At 36.3% G+C, this 16,115-nt stretch overlaps 1 protein-coding gene across 15 annotated transcripts in view; it reads left to right on the forward strand.

Annotated features, from left to right (window-relative positions):
• The window catches only part of CUNH9orf3 (chromosome unknown C9orf3 homolog), a 204,063-nt gene that overhangs the window by 35,261 nt on the left and 152,687 nt on the right, over positions 1 to 16,115 (forward strand). For all 15 annotated transcript variants that reach the window (XR_003257161.1, XM_026088441.1, XM_026088440.1 and 12 more), the window contains 2 exons: positions 1,272 to 1,428; positions 4,769 to 5,017. Coding sequence is in view for 14 of the 15 variants with exons in the window: in XM_026088441.1 (XP_025944226.1) it covers positions 1,272 to 1,428; positions 4,769 to 5,017 (406 nt within the window). In the remaining variant the exon portion in view is untranslated. The remainder of the gene's footprint in view (positions 1 to 1,271; positions 1,429 to 4,768; positions 5,018 to 16,115) is intronic.

Below are 16,115 nucleotides of genomic sequence, written 5' to 3' on the forward strand. Positions count from 1 at the left end.
TAAGTAGTAGGTGGCAACATTCTTTGAGGCTAAGCAAAAAGCTTTTTCTTTGTTTGCATTTCCTTTGGGTAGCTTGGACTTAAGTTAGGAAACCCAGAGATACTTTGCTGTGCAGTTATTTCTTTTCTCCCCTTGTGCATTGTGGCAGCTATTGGATTGATTCCCCCCCTCTCTTTTTTTCCTTTTTTTTTCTCTCTTAATAATGTTCCATAGTTCTGTTCAGAATTCTATTGCAAATGTATTAATATTGGATTTATCACTTAAGCAAACTAAAGCCAGTATGTTTCCATAGTTTCCATGGTTTCTTATTTGCACATGATTCAGCAGGTTGTACCTCATGTTAGCCTCTTTCCAAGTGTAATTAACCTATTAGTATCATGTAGTAACCGTATTTGTGGGCATAAATAAGTCCTTACATGTTAACCTTGAATCTTACCCTTTCTAAAGGGACAGAAGGCAAATGTAAGCAAGGCTTAGATTAATGAAAAGTATAATGTCCTAAAACAACCTCCAGTTTATCCAAATGAATTCACAGATATAGTCATCCTATACTGTACTCCCTGTCTTCCTGCACTGTGTTCCCATACTGATAAGATCGTCATCATTTTGGTTTCAAATAGACTCTCTAATCTTGTTATAGCAGCTCCTGGATTGTCACAACCAAATCATTGACTTTGGCAGTATCACATCTGATTCTGAGCTTTGATTTCTCGCTGCCTGGTTGGCATATCAGGTATCTCAGATTGCCAGGTCTGATTCATTATTGTTGTTTGTTAAACCTTACCTATCCATTTTGTACACAAAGAAAAGAGTTCGGCACTAGATAGTATAGTTACGACCAAAAAAAGTGGCGATCCAAGGTTGTAAGAGTTAATTTTTTGTGTGTGTGTGCGTAGATTTAAAGATCCTATTTGATTTCACATCTAATGTGATTCTTGGGCAATAACAGTACAATCATATTAAGCTGCATTAATAACATCCCATTTATGGATTTTTTTGGATAGATGAAGGTATCAGCAGATAGTAGCACTTAATCTAAAGATAGAGATATTGTAAATATAGGAAGTTGCAGACAGAAGGGAACAATAGTGAATCCATGGTGAGTTTATGTGACCACTTTTATGTGTCTCAGTGAAATTTTCCCTTCTTTAACAAAAATATGAGTATCTACAGTGGGAGGCTTGGCCCAAAATCTCAAGTACATTAAAATTCCAAGTACTGGCTCTGTGCTGTGACTGATGATTCTGCACAAATGTTCTTTTTGCTCACAGGTATCTTGAGCTGGTATTATTATGTGACTATGCCAATGCCAGCATCCACCTTCACTATTGCCATCGGGTGCTGGGAGGAGGTTAAACAGCAGCCCTTCACAGCTGATGTTCAGACAAACAGTGACTTTTCTTTGCCGTTTTCCCAAGCTGATCTCAGGTTAGTGTTTAGACTTTCTGAAAAATAAGATATTTGGGTAGTATTTTCATTTACTCCATCGAATGTGAAAATGAGTCATTTCAGTACAGGAATCAAAACAGAACTTGTTTAATCTGAACAGCCAGATCTTGACAGGGAAGTAATTCCAGAGGTATTATTTCATGGGTAAGGGTGTGGATCTTTTTATGTAAAAACAGGCTGCTTGGTGAGTAACAGGATTAAAGAAGCCTAGTGTTCTCTTATTTGCATCCCGTATCCCTTGCTGCAATAATACCAGGTTCTCCAGTGTTTCTTACAGCACTCACTGTAAGATCTTTCCTTTCTGTAGTCTCAGTCCCTTGCGGATCATTAATGCCCCCTACTACAATATTGCCTAGGCACTCCTAGTCACCTATTTTTCCTGTCCTGTCCTGTCCAGTCCCATCCCAGACTTAGAGCTGGCCTGTGCAGTGGTTTCCCTGGGGTGATGTGTACTGACTAGGTAGAAAAAAGACCTGTTGCAGTGGTCCCTTAAAAGAAAGGCAGAATATTCATTCTGTTTAATAGAAAATAGACTATTTTCCAGCACACAAAATGGTTACTTAGCTGTCTTTCACCAAACCTGTAGAAATGTCATTATTTTGGAGACTTCTATCTCTCTGTCCAGTGTAGCTGAAACTGATCATCAGGTTTAAATTATTATTATATTTAAATTATATATAGGCCTGCAAATGAGAATTCAGGCTAAAAATTAAGTCCCTGGAACAATAGTTTGTTTCCACATGTATTCACCCTAGTTAACAGAATCTCAGACATTGCACTTTTTCTTTCACGTATTACCTGTAGCTTTTCAAGTTCCTTAAGTCCTTTTTTTATTATGCAATTAGAAGCTTGGCCTAAAAATACTTACCTATTAGATAGCTGTTTTAGGGATAATACTTTGCTAACATTAAGACTGTGGCCATCCTTACCACTTTGATAGAGCTCGTGAGACTTTGGAAATTGAAGGTGTAATAAGAATTTCTCAATAGAATTTTGAAATTAAAGGATTCTAATAGGTTGCAGCTTGGCTAATATTGGTTAAAAAATATCCTAGTAAATCTTGAGAATAGGAGCTTTTATGTTTCATCTAAGATCAGTAAGACATATACATTGAAGCTTTAAAATAGTTTATAGGTCTGATAAGCTTTTAGTGATTGTTTTGTATTTATTCCTCTACTATTTATATGTTTATAGTATGATTGCCTTTATGGAAACATACTTGTAGTTGTTCATCACTATATATCCTTTTCTAATGCACAACATGTTTAGTATTTGGAAACATACTTGTAGTTGTTCATCACTATATATCCTTTTCTAATGCACAACATGTTTAGTATTTGGAATTTTTATTGATTTAGTGCAAAAGATTATACTGACAGTATGTTGACAGAATAACTGAAAAGTTCTCTTTTTTATAAAACTTCTGAAAAAAGGGAAATAAATGTTTTTATAACATTTTTGTAGCACAAATTAGTCCAAGTCTTAATGTGATGGTCATCGTTATAATCCTCTTTAATGGATTAATGAATTGATACAGGAAGGTGAGGTGATGTATCTGCAGCAGTTGAGTTAGTGACAATGGAAGAAATAGAACCAGTATCTTTAGAATAAAAGGAAAACTGAAAATTTTTTTTAAATTTCCTGCAATATGTATAGTGTATTTAGACAATAAAGGAGAGCCTACATGTACAAGGCTGTTTTGGAGTTAATTAATACAAAAAATCTGTGTCCTCAGAAATCTGGTCTTAGGGTTAAATCTGGTTAACCTTTATTTCAGTAGTCAGCACAACAGACAGTTCTCAAGTACTTGTTTAGTAATTGAGACTAGTTAATCAAACCAGCATTATGCATAGTAGGACATGTTTGCTAGAAAGAGTGCAAAATATGTAGACAATCAGATGTTAAGGTAGTGTCCCAGGTAAGGATAATGGGGAGAAACTCTAGGTCAGGAGGAAAAGGAAGTATTTCTAAAAGAAGATATTTTAATGTGTAACATAATTTATGTGCAGGTGCCAGTGAATCTGAAATGAGTCTGAAAGAAGGTACTGTTCCAAGTAGTATCACAGAAAATAGAAAATTGAGCTAGGATGTGAAATGAGATTTCTGTCTCCTTGTGGTCGTTAAAGACTCATTGGCAACTTTTACAGGAGATAGGGTGTTAGCTTTCATGTGCTTACCTAATCTCAACTCTTCTCATTAAATACAAAGTGACGTTCTTTTAGATCAGAAGGATATTGGTTTAGACCACCCTTGGAAAAAAATTGTATAATGATGGGTGTAGTTTGCTTATATAATCCATGAAATAACTTAGAGTCCACTTCTTTCAGGGAAAGAGTTATATAAGGCGTTAAAATGTTGGCACTTGAGAAACGTAGTGCTTTTCTGTGTGTTGTCATTTGTTTTTGTGTGTTAACACTCGCTTGGAGCATGATCTTACAAATATAACTGCTTTGGGTGATGCCTCATGCAATAATAGTAAGTGCTTTGCCTGTCAAGGCATAGTAGAATCGGCTCCCTTAAGTTGAAATCTGAAACCAAGTAGAGGCTCTGTGCTGTACAGAAGGCAAGTCAGCAGGTGAAAACATGAAGCTGATTTCTCCTTGGATATGAGTTTATTTGGGCAGATGAATTATCATAAAAGTATCTGACTCAGTGTTTAGGAAGGATTGGATTTCCCCCTCCTTCCAGCTACAACTTTGAACAACCTGTAAAGTAATGTAAAGCAAGCTTGATCTTAATGTGATATCTTCAGACGTCTATGCTGATAAGTCTGAATTGATATCTACTGCTCTTCTTTACTTAGGGAGAAAAAGAATTTACTAGTTTTCATGGAGAATTTTTTATTTAAAAAAAAAAAAACTTTGAATTTCATTCTAATTGCACCTAATATACTTGTGGAGAAAACAGATCTTATTTTTGTAGTTGAGTTTAAATATTCAGAATGTTTTACAATGTTTGTTTAAAAATTCTCTGAATAAATATCTATTTTTTTTTATTGTTACTTAGTTTTCTGTATTTACATTTTAAACGTGTTCTTTTGATACATGACTGTTATAAAAACAGGTCTTGACCAGTCTCATTTACTTCTAGTTATGAGTAACTACATCAATTCTAGTCAGACTTGTAGTAATAATTTTAACCTATGTTTTTACACTGCTGCGTGAATACGAACAGTATGGGAATACAAATGAGTTGGCTTTGTGATCTAACTTTGTAGTTCTGTCTCCCTGTTGCCTAGAAAATATCCTTTTCTTGATATACTTAATTGTGCATATTCCTGATATCACATTAAACTATTGTCCTTTTTTGTTATTGTCAGATGGCATGAAGAACGCTGTGGTCATGTGGAGTATCCCTGCCGTTTCCAAAATCCTGCTGCCAGGTTGCAGACAGTCATTCCTTATAGAGTCTTTGCTCCCTGGTGCCTTATGGAAAACTGCAAAGAACTTGTACTCCAGCTAATTCCCCAGTGCCTCTCCGCTGCTTACACCACACTGGGTACCCATCCCTTCTCCAGGCTTGATGTTTTGATAGTCCCTTCCAACTTTTCCAGTCTGGGAATGGCTAGGTAAAGAAACATCTTAGTATCTCCTTTTGTATTTTTTTATACTCCTTTTTATCAGAGAACAGTGTCAAATTTCTATCAGTATAAGGTTGCTGTGATATTTTTGCTAAGCCAATTTTAAAACTCTAATTCTTGCTTCATGTAGGGAGGGTTATTTGCATCCGTTGTGCTATGATCTTTAGTTTGAACAGGACTCAGGGAAGGAAAATATAAGCTCATTAGACCTGTGGCTCTGAATTTTCCCCATTAGCCAAATTAAAGTTTTTGTTCTTTATTCTATTTAATTCCGTACTTAATACCTCTATCATTCTGTGCTGTTTTCTTTTGGTGATGATTTTCCCATTATGTCTAACAAAATAAGAACATACTAAAATCCAGCTACAGAGTTTATTCATGAGTCTGTTGTGATTTATGATTTTCTACTCAAACACTGGGCTTTGGAAAGTGAGTAAGGCAAACTGTAAAGATTGTATTATCAAATATTCATGGAGTTGTGGAGAGTAAAAAGGGTAACAAAATAGTTTTGTTTTTGCAATTTAATTTCCAGTTGTGCAGAACTACAATAGAATTTTAACTCTATTAGTAGCAAGGAAATGTCTAGCAAATAACCTTCCCCTTTAGTGTTTTTATTTTTTAAAAAAAGTTTATTATTTAAGTAGGCAATGAGGTAGTTTGTATGAAGAGCAGAGAATGAAATACTATTTTTGTTTTTCTGCTATTTGAGTAGTGCTGACAGTAGAGTGGATGCTTTTAGGCGGATGTATTAGTGAAAAAACAGCCAAAGGAAGATTTCAAGACAAAGCTCTGTTAGAAAGGTGCAGATTGAAAAGAAAGGCATATTTCCAGACTGTTGGTTTGGTATTATGGGGCTCTTTGGGACTGCTGTCAACTAGATTTGATCTGTGATCTCCAAATTGCACATGGGTGAAGCCAGCCCAATTGCTTAGATGAATCAGAAGTTTGAACTGCTAAGCTACATTTTTTTTAATAAACTCTATAATTAATCAAATAATGAAACTTTCTGTTTCATGGTACTTGGATTTTTTTTTCATGCAGATTTCTTTTTCCAGCTTTCCTCTTGCAAGCCTCATCAGGGATAAAAGTAGTAAATCCTACTGATGTGTAATACAGTATTGTTTCTGGTGTAGGTTTGCTTTTACTTTTTTATGAAGACCTATAAAATTAAAGACTTAAAAATTCAGTGACTCTCTTCTTTGTCACATAAGCTTTGTTGCTTTGGAGATATCCTGTACTGGTAAAGTACAATGTTGTGTGTCATGTTCTTTAAGCCATATGAAATCAGGAGAACGGTTCAGTGATCTTCTCTGATTCAAAAGACGTAATACTAGAAGGTTGATGCAGATGCTTATGGTTCATCACCATAAATGAGGAAGGAACTAGTCTTCCTACTTAGCTGTATTACAAGAGCAATGATCGGTGGAAATGTGAGGGACAAGATGCACACAGAGTATGAAATGAAACAGAAAGGGGGGAGAGATGTGTAGTCCAAAATGACAGTGCACACAACAGGGGAAATCTTCAAGATTCAGTTATGGATATGCTATTGTTCTTTGGGAAGTTGTTGGAGCTTCCGCTGCATGTATTTTTCCCAGAATTTGTAGGGGAAAAAATGCCTGTAGGGTTTTCTGATGTAAAACCATCTGTGGTTATTTGGGTCCAGATTGCATATTCTTAATATTGTTGTAATAGTGCTTTTTTTTGTGAAGGAGATGAGAAAACCTGTGCTCATATTTCCTGATGCTTATTCTAATGACTCTCAGTTCCAAGTAATCAGTATCACTGGATGCAAGTAAAGGATGAAAGAAAGGGCATGCATACTTCCTGATGCTTTTCATTCAACAGTTCCTCAAGCCAAGCACATTCAAATTTTTAAAAACTGAAATAAAGGAGTAATTTAAGCTGTTTAAATGTCAAGCTGTATTTGGACAGCAAAGGAAATTACAGAGTGACTCATAATAGCGCACTTATTCTTGTTCTGTGTGATTTTCAGGGGGTTCTGCATATAACGAGTTACTTAAATGGTTAATTCCTGCCCATGCAATGATAATTACCTAAATGACTTCAGTTAGGAATAAGCTATGTGCAAAACCATGCCCAAACCCACATTAAAAAGTTTGCTATTATCCTGGGTTAAAAAGGGTGCTATACTATTTATTTTTTTTATCTTCTAGTCTATCTGTAGCCGTATAAACAAAACACAGCATGCCAGCACAAAAAGGGCTGTTGTTTTGAGAGTTCTAATTGTACTCCTGTCTGCCAGGGAAGGAAGCAGTCATAAATTTCAGTCATTATCTTAAGTATCAGGGCTTTACAGCATTTGGCACTTTTCTTTGTCTGTTCCTCATTAGCTGATACTTACTGTGTTTTTTATATCCCCAAATACTTCCCTTGACTTAAGGGGGATGTTTCCCCAACATTTTAGAAGGGTATGAAATGATGATAGTTCTTGCTTGGAACAACCTGATTAGGAGCTTTAAGTTGTCTATTCCAGCAGCTGCTACTGTGGGTCGACTGCATTTTCCTTAAAGTCTGGCAGATGCCTTGTGGGAAAAACTTTAGTTGAAAGCATATTCATTTTACTTAGGTTTTCTGTGCATTTCTTTCTGTGTTTTTAATTTGCTATKGACTTCTGTATGGAAACAGGATCTTGATTGCTTATAATAATAATTGCAATCATCCCCTTTTGCTTCCTGCTGCTCTTTGAAGTTGGAGGATTTAATTTTGCACTCTTTCTTGGTTTTACACTGTTTTTAGTTCAAGTGAACTTCAATATAGTTTCTCCCAAATTTGTGCTAGTAAGAGAAGAATGTGGCCCACATGTCTCTGTTGGTGACATTATGTTAAACTGTATGTAAAAAATGAAAAAAGCATTGTGAAGCAGATTTAAATAGCTTAAAAGCTAAAGATTCAGTGCTTTCTGTAGAGTTGGAGAATTTCATAAGTGCCTAACCACTTTTTATCCGGTTTTAAGTTCTGTAACCAACAGATAGGAGTGAACTGGAGGAAAAGAAGGGATATGTATCAGACAGTAAATACTTTAGAGCTCTTAATTAGATTTTTCAGGGTAGAGATTCCTGGTCTCACACCACAGGGAGAGGTAGGCATCATTAACGGGCTCTTGAGAGCTAACAGGTTAGAAGCAGGACACTAGAAGTAGCTTCATGGTTTGATCTGTTGTAATGATGATGTCGCATTATGCACTCAGGAATTGAGTGTAGACTCTATTAGCATTTAAATACCAGAGTTATTTCACTTTTGGAAATACTCTTATGTGAGCCAACGGAATTACTCATGTGAAGTATGCTGGCTGAAAGACTTCAAATGAGAAAGAGGAGTCTCTGCTTTCCCTGTTTGTTCACTTTTTAAAATCACTCCATTCCCAATCCAGTTTTGCTGATCCCATTTGAAATCCTTGTATTTCAAAATCTTCTACTGGCTAAAAGTCCTTAATTTCCTTTCCTTTTGGCAAGACCTAAAGAGATTCTGAATTCCTTGTTCTTTTTCGTTCCCCCAGGAAAAAGTCTTTTATCCATAGAGATTCTCTCTAACTTTTTGTGCCACCTGAGCCTGTGCTTGAATTCCTGACCTCTCTTGCATCGTTTAATTACATAAGACTTCTTCTTCCACAAAAGTCATTATTGCTTCTTTGCTAACTATCCAGGGCTTTTCACAGTCACACTAATCTGTTGCACTTCTAGGGCCTTAGAAACTGCTAACCATCTTTCTACTTTTTGACAGGCAAGGGCTTGTATTTATTTTACTCCCCTGAGAGTTGTAAGCCTTTGTTTGCTTTGAATTGAAGTGCTATTTTAGAAACTACAGTCTTAAAAATTTTTTTTTCAGGAGGCATGATTTGAATAACATAAGATTACTGCTTTTTCTGTTTGAATTAATGTACTTTAGATGTCCTGGTTTCGCAATGCATGCTAGCAAAAGAAAACATTCTTAAGCAGAGCACTATGTATCAATAACTTGACTAGCCACATCACATGTTGCTGGGTGCTAGAAGGGTATGATGAGAAAAGTGTCTCTTGATATTTAACCTGTTCTTATGTTCTTCTTTAAGCGTCTAGTCCTAGTCACTGCTGAAAACAGAGTAAGGGGATAGATGGATCTTTGGACCTAGTTTGGCTATTCTTATAGCAATTTTGTTCAGTAGAGCTAGCAAATAAATGGAACCAAAAAACTTCTAAGCAAGATACTGACATTTTCAAAGCAGGGGCCTGATGTTAGGTTATTTGCGCTCTAAAATTAGTGGCCTCATTTTCAAGTATGCTGGACACCCTTGAAACCCAATTGGAGTTTGATGACAGAAATGTAGAGGGTGCTTGGCATATTTGAAAATGAGGTCAACTTATATAGCTGGCTAAATATGGATTTAGCAACCCAGCTTTCAGCTCCTATTTATAAAGATCTTAGTCACTGTTCTGCTCTCGTGTAAATGGTCCTTGATGGTATTTTAAGAGGAAAGAATATCCTGTTCTTCAAAACATAGTATATCGGAAGAACTCTTGAGGCATTCCAGGCCACGTCATTAAGGTTGTTACCTTTTTAAATTGAAAAAAAAAAAAAAAAAAAAGGGCAGCCACTTTGATCTGTGTGTCCGTAGCCACCATTTATCCAGTCTGTATGTCTGCAGTGTTCTGACGACAACTGATAAGTCTATAGTAAAACCAGACAGGATTATTGGAAGCTATCCAAGTGTCAAGCCTAAATGTCGCTTTTTCGTATTGTTCAGTCTTGCAGAACTACAGTTGGCCATTTACCTCAGCTGTAGGGGCCTTTAATGAGTGTATAAATATATACACACTTTTTTTTGCGCAAAATTTTCAGTTAGGTTAATTTCAAAAAAACACTTCCCAGAGTAATCCTTAAGCATGAATTCTCCTTAATTCACTTTTTGCGTATAGCTAGTTGACCTTCTAGACAGAAATAACAAAGTACAAAAATTGATTTACTTTGTATACTTGTTGGGAGGATCATGACTTGAAGTCAAGTGATGTGAAGTTTTTGAAGTGAAATTTTACTTAACGATGTAAGTAACTACTGTGATTTGAATTTAAGGAAAAAGAAAAAAGCTATTGAGCTCAGACTCAATATCAAGAAGTGCTAAAACAGAATTGAGCACAAACCGTTTTTTTAAACTCTCGGTTCTGTTTTTTATTCCCGTTTTGCATGGCCACCTTGGCTGAGTTCTTTAAGGAAGGATGCAAATTACCAAGTTTTTTCAGATGAAGAAGTTGGCAGTTTTTCCTTTGGAAAATTCTGGATTTTTTAAGTAATGTGAAAATAAGTTTAAAAAAAAAAAAAAGTTTAGTATTGTGAAAATTATCCATGAAATCTATGTTGCCTGTGGTAGAAAGACCACCATAGGGAGTTACAAATACAAAGATTGGTTTTGGTTTAGATGGGGTTCCCTCTGAGTGGTAGCTTTTCTGGTAGATATTTGGTGTGTTTGCTTGCCTTTACATGCTCTTTTGCAATATAACAAAGCTGTTGTAGATGATAATTTCAGTATACCTATGTTTTGCGAAGGCACTCTAGAGATCTGCTTAGTGGAATGAAAAGGGAAAAGTGATTACTAGTTGGAGAGATTTTTGGAAAGAAGAAAATAGTTGGATATCTATTTAAAACAATGTTTTTGTTTTTAATACCAGAAAGGCAGTCAGTCCTGGGCAGCATGATATTAAGAGCTGACTGTAGGCTACACAGAGTTCTGAGATCTGTCTTCCAGCTACCTAAACATTTAGCTCATTATCTTTCCCTTTAGCCTTCTTTTCCCCAAATTTGTCACTATCCTGCAAATTTGGATTCAGTTGTTAGTGCTGCAGAATTTAATTATACTTTTTAGGAAACTAATATTAAACTACTTACAGGGTAGCAACTTAGTAAATTTTAGTTTTTCTCTTGTGCTGCCTTACTGTTTCATTTTCAACTACAACATGACAATAAAACTATCCAGAACTCATGCCTGTTGAAGCCTGAGCTGTGATAACAGTAATTCAGAGTATGTGGCTGTACAACACATGCATATGAACTTAGTGGTATTTAGACACTGAGAACATTTTCTGACTCTTAGCTGGAGCCTGAAGTGAAATTTGCTACCACTGCAATCACAGTCCTTCATCCAGTTGTCATTTTGGGATCAAAACAGTATTTGGAGTACATCAGGCACAAGATATTTCCTTACTAATGTGCTGAGCTGCTTTGTTAGTCTATTAACTCTTAACAGATGTCCTTTTGAATGTAACCCAGTAAAGAGCATAAAGCAAGCTCACCTCTTGGTGGAACTCCAAAATTGTTTTTTGTGATATTGTAAGTTTGCTACAGTCAGAGAAATATTACTATTTTAAACAAATGTCAGAAATAAGATTGATTATTCCTAAGAATATGTCCTTTTTCCCTTTAGAATGATATTTAGAAGATTAATAAAGAAGAGAGATTTTTTACCTTTCATAGCTCTTATTCCTCCTCAGGTTCTTGAAAATAAGCATTTATAAAATAGAGCCTTCTTTAATTTTAACTTGGCAAATGAGCTTTCCTGTGTTTTGAATGGCACTGGAAAATAAAATGTCTCTTTCTGTTTAAGAAACATTTCAAGTTTTATATAAAGTAGCTTCTGAAGCTGAATACTATTTGGTTTTGTACCAGCAACTTCATTGACACCAATTGTTTTTGACTGCTGCAGCATATCCAGAAAAGAGAGCACAAAATATTAAGCCCTTTGACTACAATGAAGTAGGATGTAGAAGTTAGCTGTTGCAAGTACTTTCTTTTGTTGTTATTGACTATTTACATCCTCACACCTCTTAAAAGCCAAATCTTTTTTCACTATGTCCTGTGACACCATAAAAATAAAAGGCAGTTGATGTTCCGGAAACCACAGATTTGAGGTATAAAACATGAGACTTTGACAGGGAAAGACTTGTTTCTTTAGTTTGTTGGCTATCTTCATGAAGTATGTCAAATATGGTCTGGGTTTTTTTTTCCTTTTTTAAATGGCTGGGCACCCAGCCATCTGAAAATAATGCATTTTTTGTCTTATGCTTCAGCATCCGACAAACAATATACTCTAATATACCCTTACAAACAACATACGCTAGTTGCTTTTGATTTTTCCTTTTAGGCTTGTATTTCACAGTCTGATAGGTTGATGAAATATCAACAGCATTTGAGTCTATGAGGAATAAAAATTGTCTTTGATTGGTTTCACCATTCTTCTTGTAGTGCCACAGCAATAGCTGCTTTTGTACTTAATCCCTAAAGAGAGATTATTTGTGTGGCTTGCAGAACCAACATAGTTCAGGTGAGGTGTCCCTTTTGCTTTAGTGTGATATCTCATAGCACCTGTGCAAGGGTGTATATTGTTCTCCTTTCAGTAGGAACAGCAGAAAGCAACTTAAAAGTCTACAAAAACTGTAGAAGCAACTCCTGCCACTTTAGGTGGATTGAAAAGGCTGTATAGTTCCATTATCTTCTTTTCTCCCTCCAACAGCAGTAATCGGATGACGAAATATAACTTCCATGCTCTGAAACTAAATTTTGAACTGAAACCAAATTTCAACCACACTGCCTGGCAGAGTCAGCAGTCTGTGGTTGATCCCTTATAGGTCCTCAACGGACACGCATCAGGACCCAACCAGATCTGTATATGATCTTGTTGTCAGTGTATTATATCAATCTATCAGTCATGTCTTCCCTGCTTTCCAGTTATAAGACTGTTGCTTCTTCATGGACACAAAAGAGCAGATTAAAACTGAGTTCCTGGTGTTGGATCCCTTTTATCTCTTAAGACATTTCTTCAGTTGTTTCAGTCACCCTTTCTATCTCCTGTCTAGAAGAAAGACTAATGTGAATACCTTGCTAATATAGAAAGTGCGAACACCAAACCTTAGTGGGTAAGCTGAGAAAAGTACTAGTGGCTTGTCTTTTTTGAAAAATATGTATGCTGATGTGTAAAAGTTTTGAGATAATTCGAACTGGATAATTCTGGGTAATCAACTTTCAGTGATCTTGCTTTGTTCTTGTCTTACAATGGTAAAACTGTCTTGCTTGAGTATCACTGGTGGTGGTGGGAAGTCTCTGAAACCCAAGGTCATGCATTTGGGCCATCTTACAGCGGACAAACCTGATCAGCCAGCTTTGTATGTGAATATCACATTTGTGTTTCAAAACAAAAACAACTCACCCTCCATTCCTCTCCCAAACTCCAATTTCATCTGCCATTCTGAAACATGACCCTTGTTATAGTAAGTACCTAAAACGTTACATAGAGCATCCAAAATATAGTATGTTAATAAACAAGCCAGATGTGTATTCTACTGTATCAGGGGGTGTTTTTTTTCCCTTCATTTCTGGTAGTTTTCCATTGACTTTACCTTGTCTTCCAAAAGCACTAAGTATAAGATTTGCATGTCCTAAGACAATTCATTTCCTGGATGGTACCACAAGATCTCAGCCACAGATATGCATCACTGACCAAAAATAAAACAACCAGATTTTAAAAGGAGTGTTTTGAAACATGTGAATTTACTTGTGCTCCTGTGAACTCAAATATGCAACTTTGAAGAGTTACCATTTTTAATTTTATGAGATGAATAAGGAATATTTTTTATTAGCTTGAAAAATCACTTAATACTTTTGCTATAAGACATGAATTGTTGAAAGGGTTCTTGGCTTGGTGGAACTTGTATCTGAGTCTATTGAAGAGGTAGGACCTGCGCTGCAATTAGAAAGGTACTCAAAAAAATACACGTCTTTATTAAACAAACGTTCTTAAATTGGCTCTTGTACAGAAATTCACTTACTTCAAATGAGTGAAATAAACATTACATTGTATGGAATGAACCTCCTAATATGTCTCATTACTTTAAAGCTAGGCCTTAGGTTGGAACAAGACGCATTTCCCTCTCCTTTCACTCCCCCTCTTTCGGCTTCAGCTACCGAAAATGTTATTCCTTCTTGTAGCAATAGGAGAGTTAATGGGGCTCATTGTGATGCTACTTTAGAATAGTGACTGCATTTTATTAAATTCTGGGACTGGAGTTATTGCAGTGTCCACTAGGACCATTACAGACCATTAAGCGTGCCTAAGCATTTCCAATATAAACTTGTATTTCAGTGGTTTATAGCTTGGCCATAAAAACTTGTTCCCAACTTAAAGCTGGCATAAAATATTTTAACTCAGGAAAAACATTTATACATATGCATAGTCATAAATATTCATACCTACCCTTCGTAGCTATATATGCATGTATATAATGCTAATGACCAATATTTTTTTTGTCATAGTGAAGAAAATAAAAGTAGGTTGTTTTTTTTTTTTTTTTTCCCCTAAAAATTTATCTGTGTATAGGGAGGTAGAATATGGAGAGCTAAAATAGTAATTAATTTTTAATATTGAACACTACTGTTGAGATTTTTGAAACTAACTTTCAGAATGAGTTCTCCTGTCTGTGTCCTCCTTCATCTTTATCACTCCACTTTTCTCATAGCAGAGCTGCATAAGATGATGAAAAAGTACTTTGTTGCAGATCAGTAGTAAAATAGTTCAGTCTTCTGTTTAATATTGTATTCACAATCAGTAGTATTAAAATGTTTCGTTTTAGCCTCTGAGTCACATAAGTCGAAGAGTGCTTATAAAAGCAGAGATTTTTGCATTGTGTGCTGTAAGTGCTAAGGAAGAATGCACTTAATAGTGTGGCCAATTGTTTTGAAGTCATAGGCTTCACTAGAAAAGCAGCAAAAGAAAAGTGGTCTTCAAAGAAGTCACAGATTCCTGTCATGCGGTTATCTCTGATCTGTCTTGCTATACCAAGTATGCTAGGCATTCTTGGTCTCTCTGTGTCTCTCATCGTCTCTATTAGTCTGCAGTTTGCCAGCCTCACATGGGAAGAACCCAAACCAAGTAATAGATTTTAGATTTTAAATGCAGCCTGCAGGACAAATGATGCTCAAAGCAAAAGGATATTGCATAGAAAGCATTACTCTAATGCATACTGCTTTACTTCCGCCGCCAGTTGCCAGCTGCTAATTTCAGTCTCTTTCATTGCAACCGTGGTCTCAAGTTTAAACAAAACACCAAAACTATGCATGCAAACTGGCTCTATTCTGCTTTTCTCTTCTTTTTTTTTTTCTTTTCCTCTCCTAAGGACAGAGAAAAGGAGTGCCTCAAAAGAGTTTTAGACTAAGACAGAATGAAGATGATAAAGTATAAATGGGTAGTCCCAGTGTAGATGAACTACATCATGTTCCTCTGTCTGGAAGCTTACATAGGAGAACCAACTTATGGAGTCCCAATTCTTTCTTTGTATGAGTAGGATTTTGAGTACTTCCTGAGGACCACCTCAGAGAAAGCTAAGAGATTTCATCTTCCCACAGAACAGTGACGTTACTGAGCAAAAACTCTATCGAATACAGTCATTGTGAACAAAGTGATCAACCCTGAACTCCATCTTTTGAAGGGAACCTTTCTGGGTAGTCACAGACAGTTGGGTAGAGAGTTTTGGTTTGTTTCCCCTCTTCTCACTCACCCTCAGCCTCAGGGCAATATTCCCCTCTACTTTACACTTGTGACACTGCTTGTGGAGTACCGTGTCCAGTTTTGGGCCCCTTCATATGTAAGAGATACAGACTTGAGAGAGTCCAGTGGGCAGCCACTAAGATTATTAGCAGGTGGAGCATATGTTGTATCAGATGAGGCTGATGGAGTTGGGTTTGTTTAGCCTGGGGAAAATGAGACTAAGCGAGGCTCTAATTGCTATCTCCCACTACCTAAAGGAGTAGTTACAGAGAAGACAAATCCAGAGTCTTCTCAGAGGTGCACAGGGAAAGCACAAAAGGCAACATTCACAAGCTGCAGTAAGGAAGTTTAGACTAGATGTAAGGAAAAGAGTTTTCGCAGTGAGTGTGGTTAAATACTGACAGAGGTTGTCCAAAGAGCTTGTCCAATCTGCATCCTCGGAGGTGTTCAACAAAACCTGGAACAACTTGCTGTGACTTTGAAGACAGCCTTGCTTTGAGCAGGAGTTTGGACTAGATAACCCCCAGAGATCCTTTTGAACCTAATTTTTTTTTTCTA

This window comes from Apteryx rowi, unplaced genomic scaffold (genome assembly GCF_003343035.1).
Source record: "Apteryx rowi isolate R43461 unplaced genomic scaffold, aptRow1 scaffold_77, whole genome shotgun sequence".
In the NCBI taxonomy this organism is placed as follows: domain Eukaryota; kingdom Metazoa; phylum Chordata; class Aves; order Apterygiformes; family Apterygidae; genus Apteryx; species Apteryx rowi.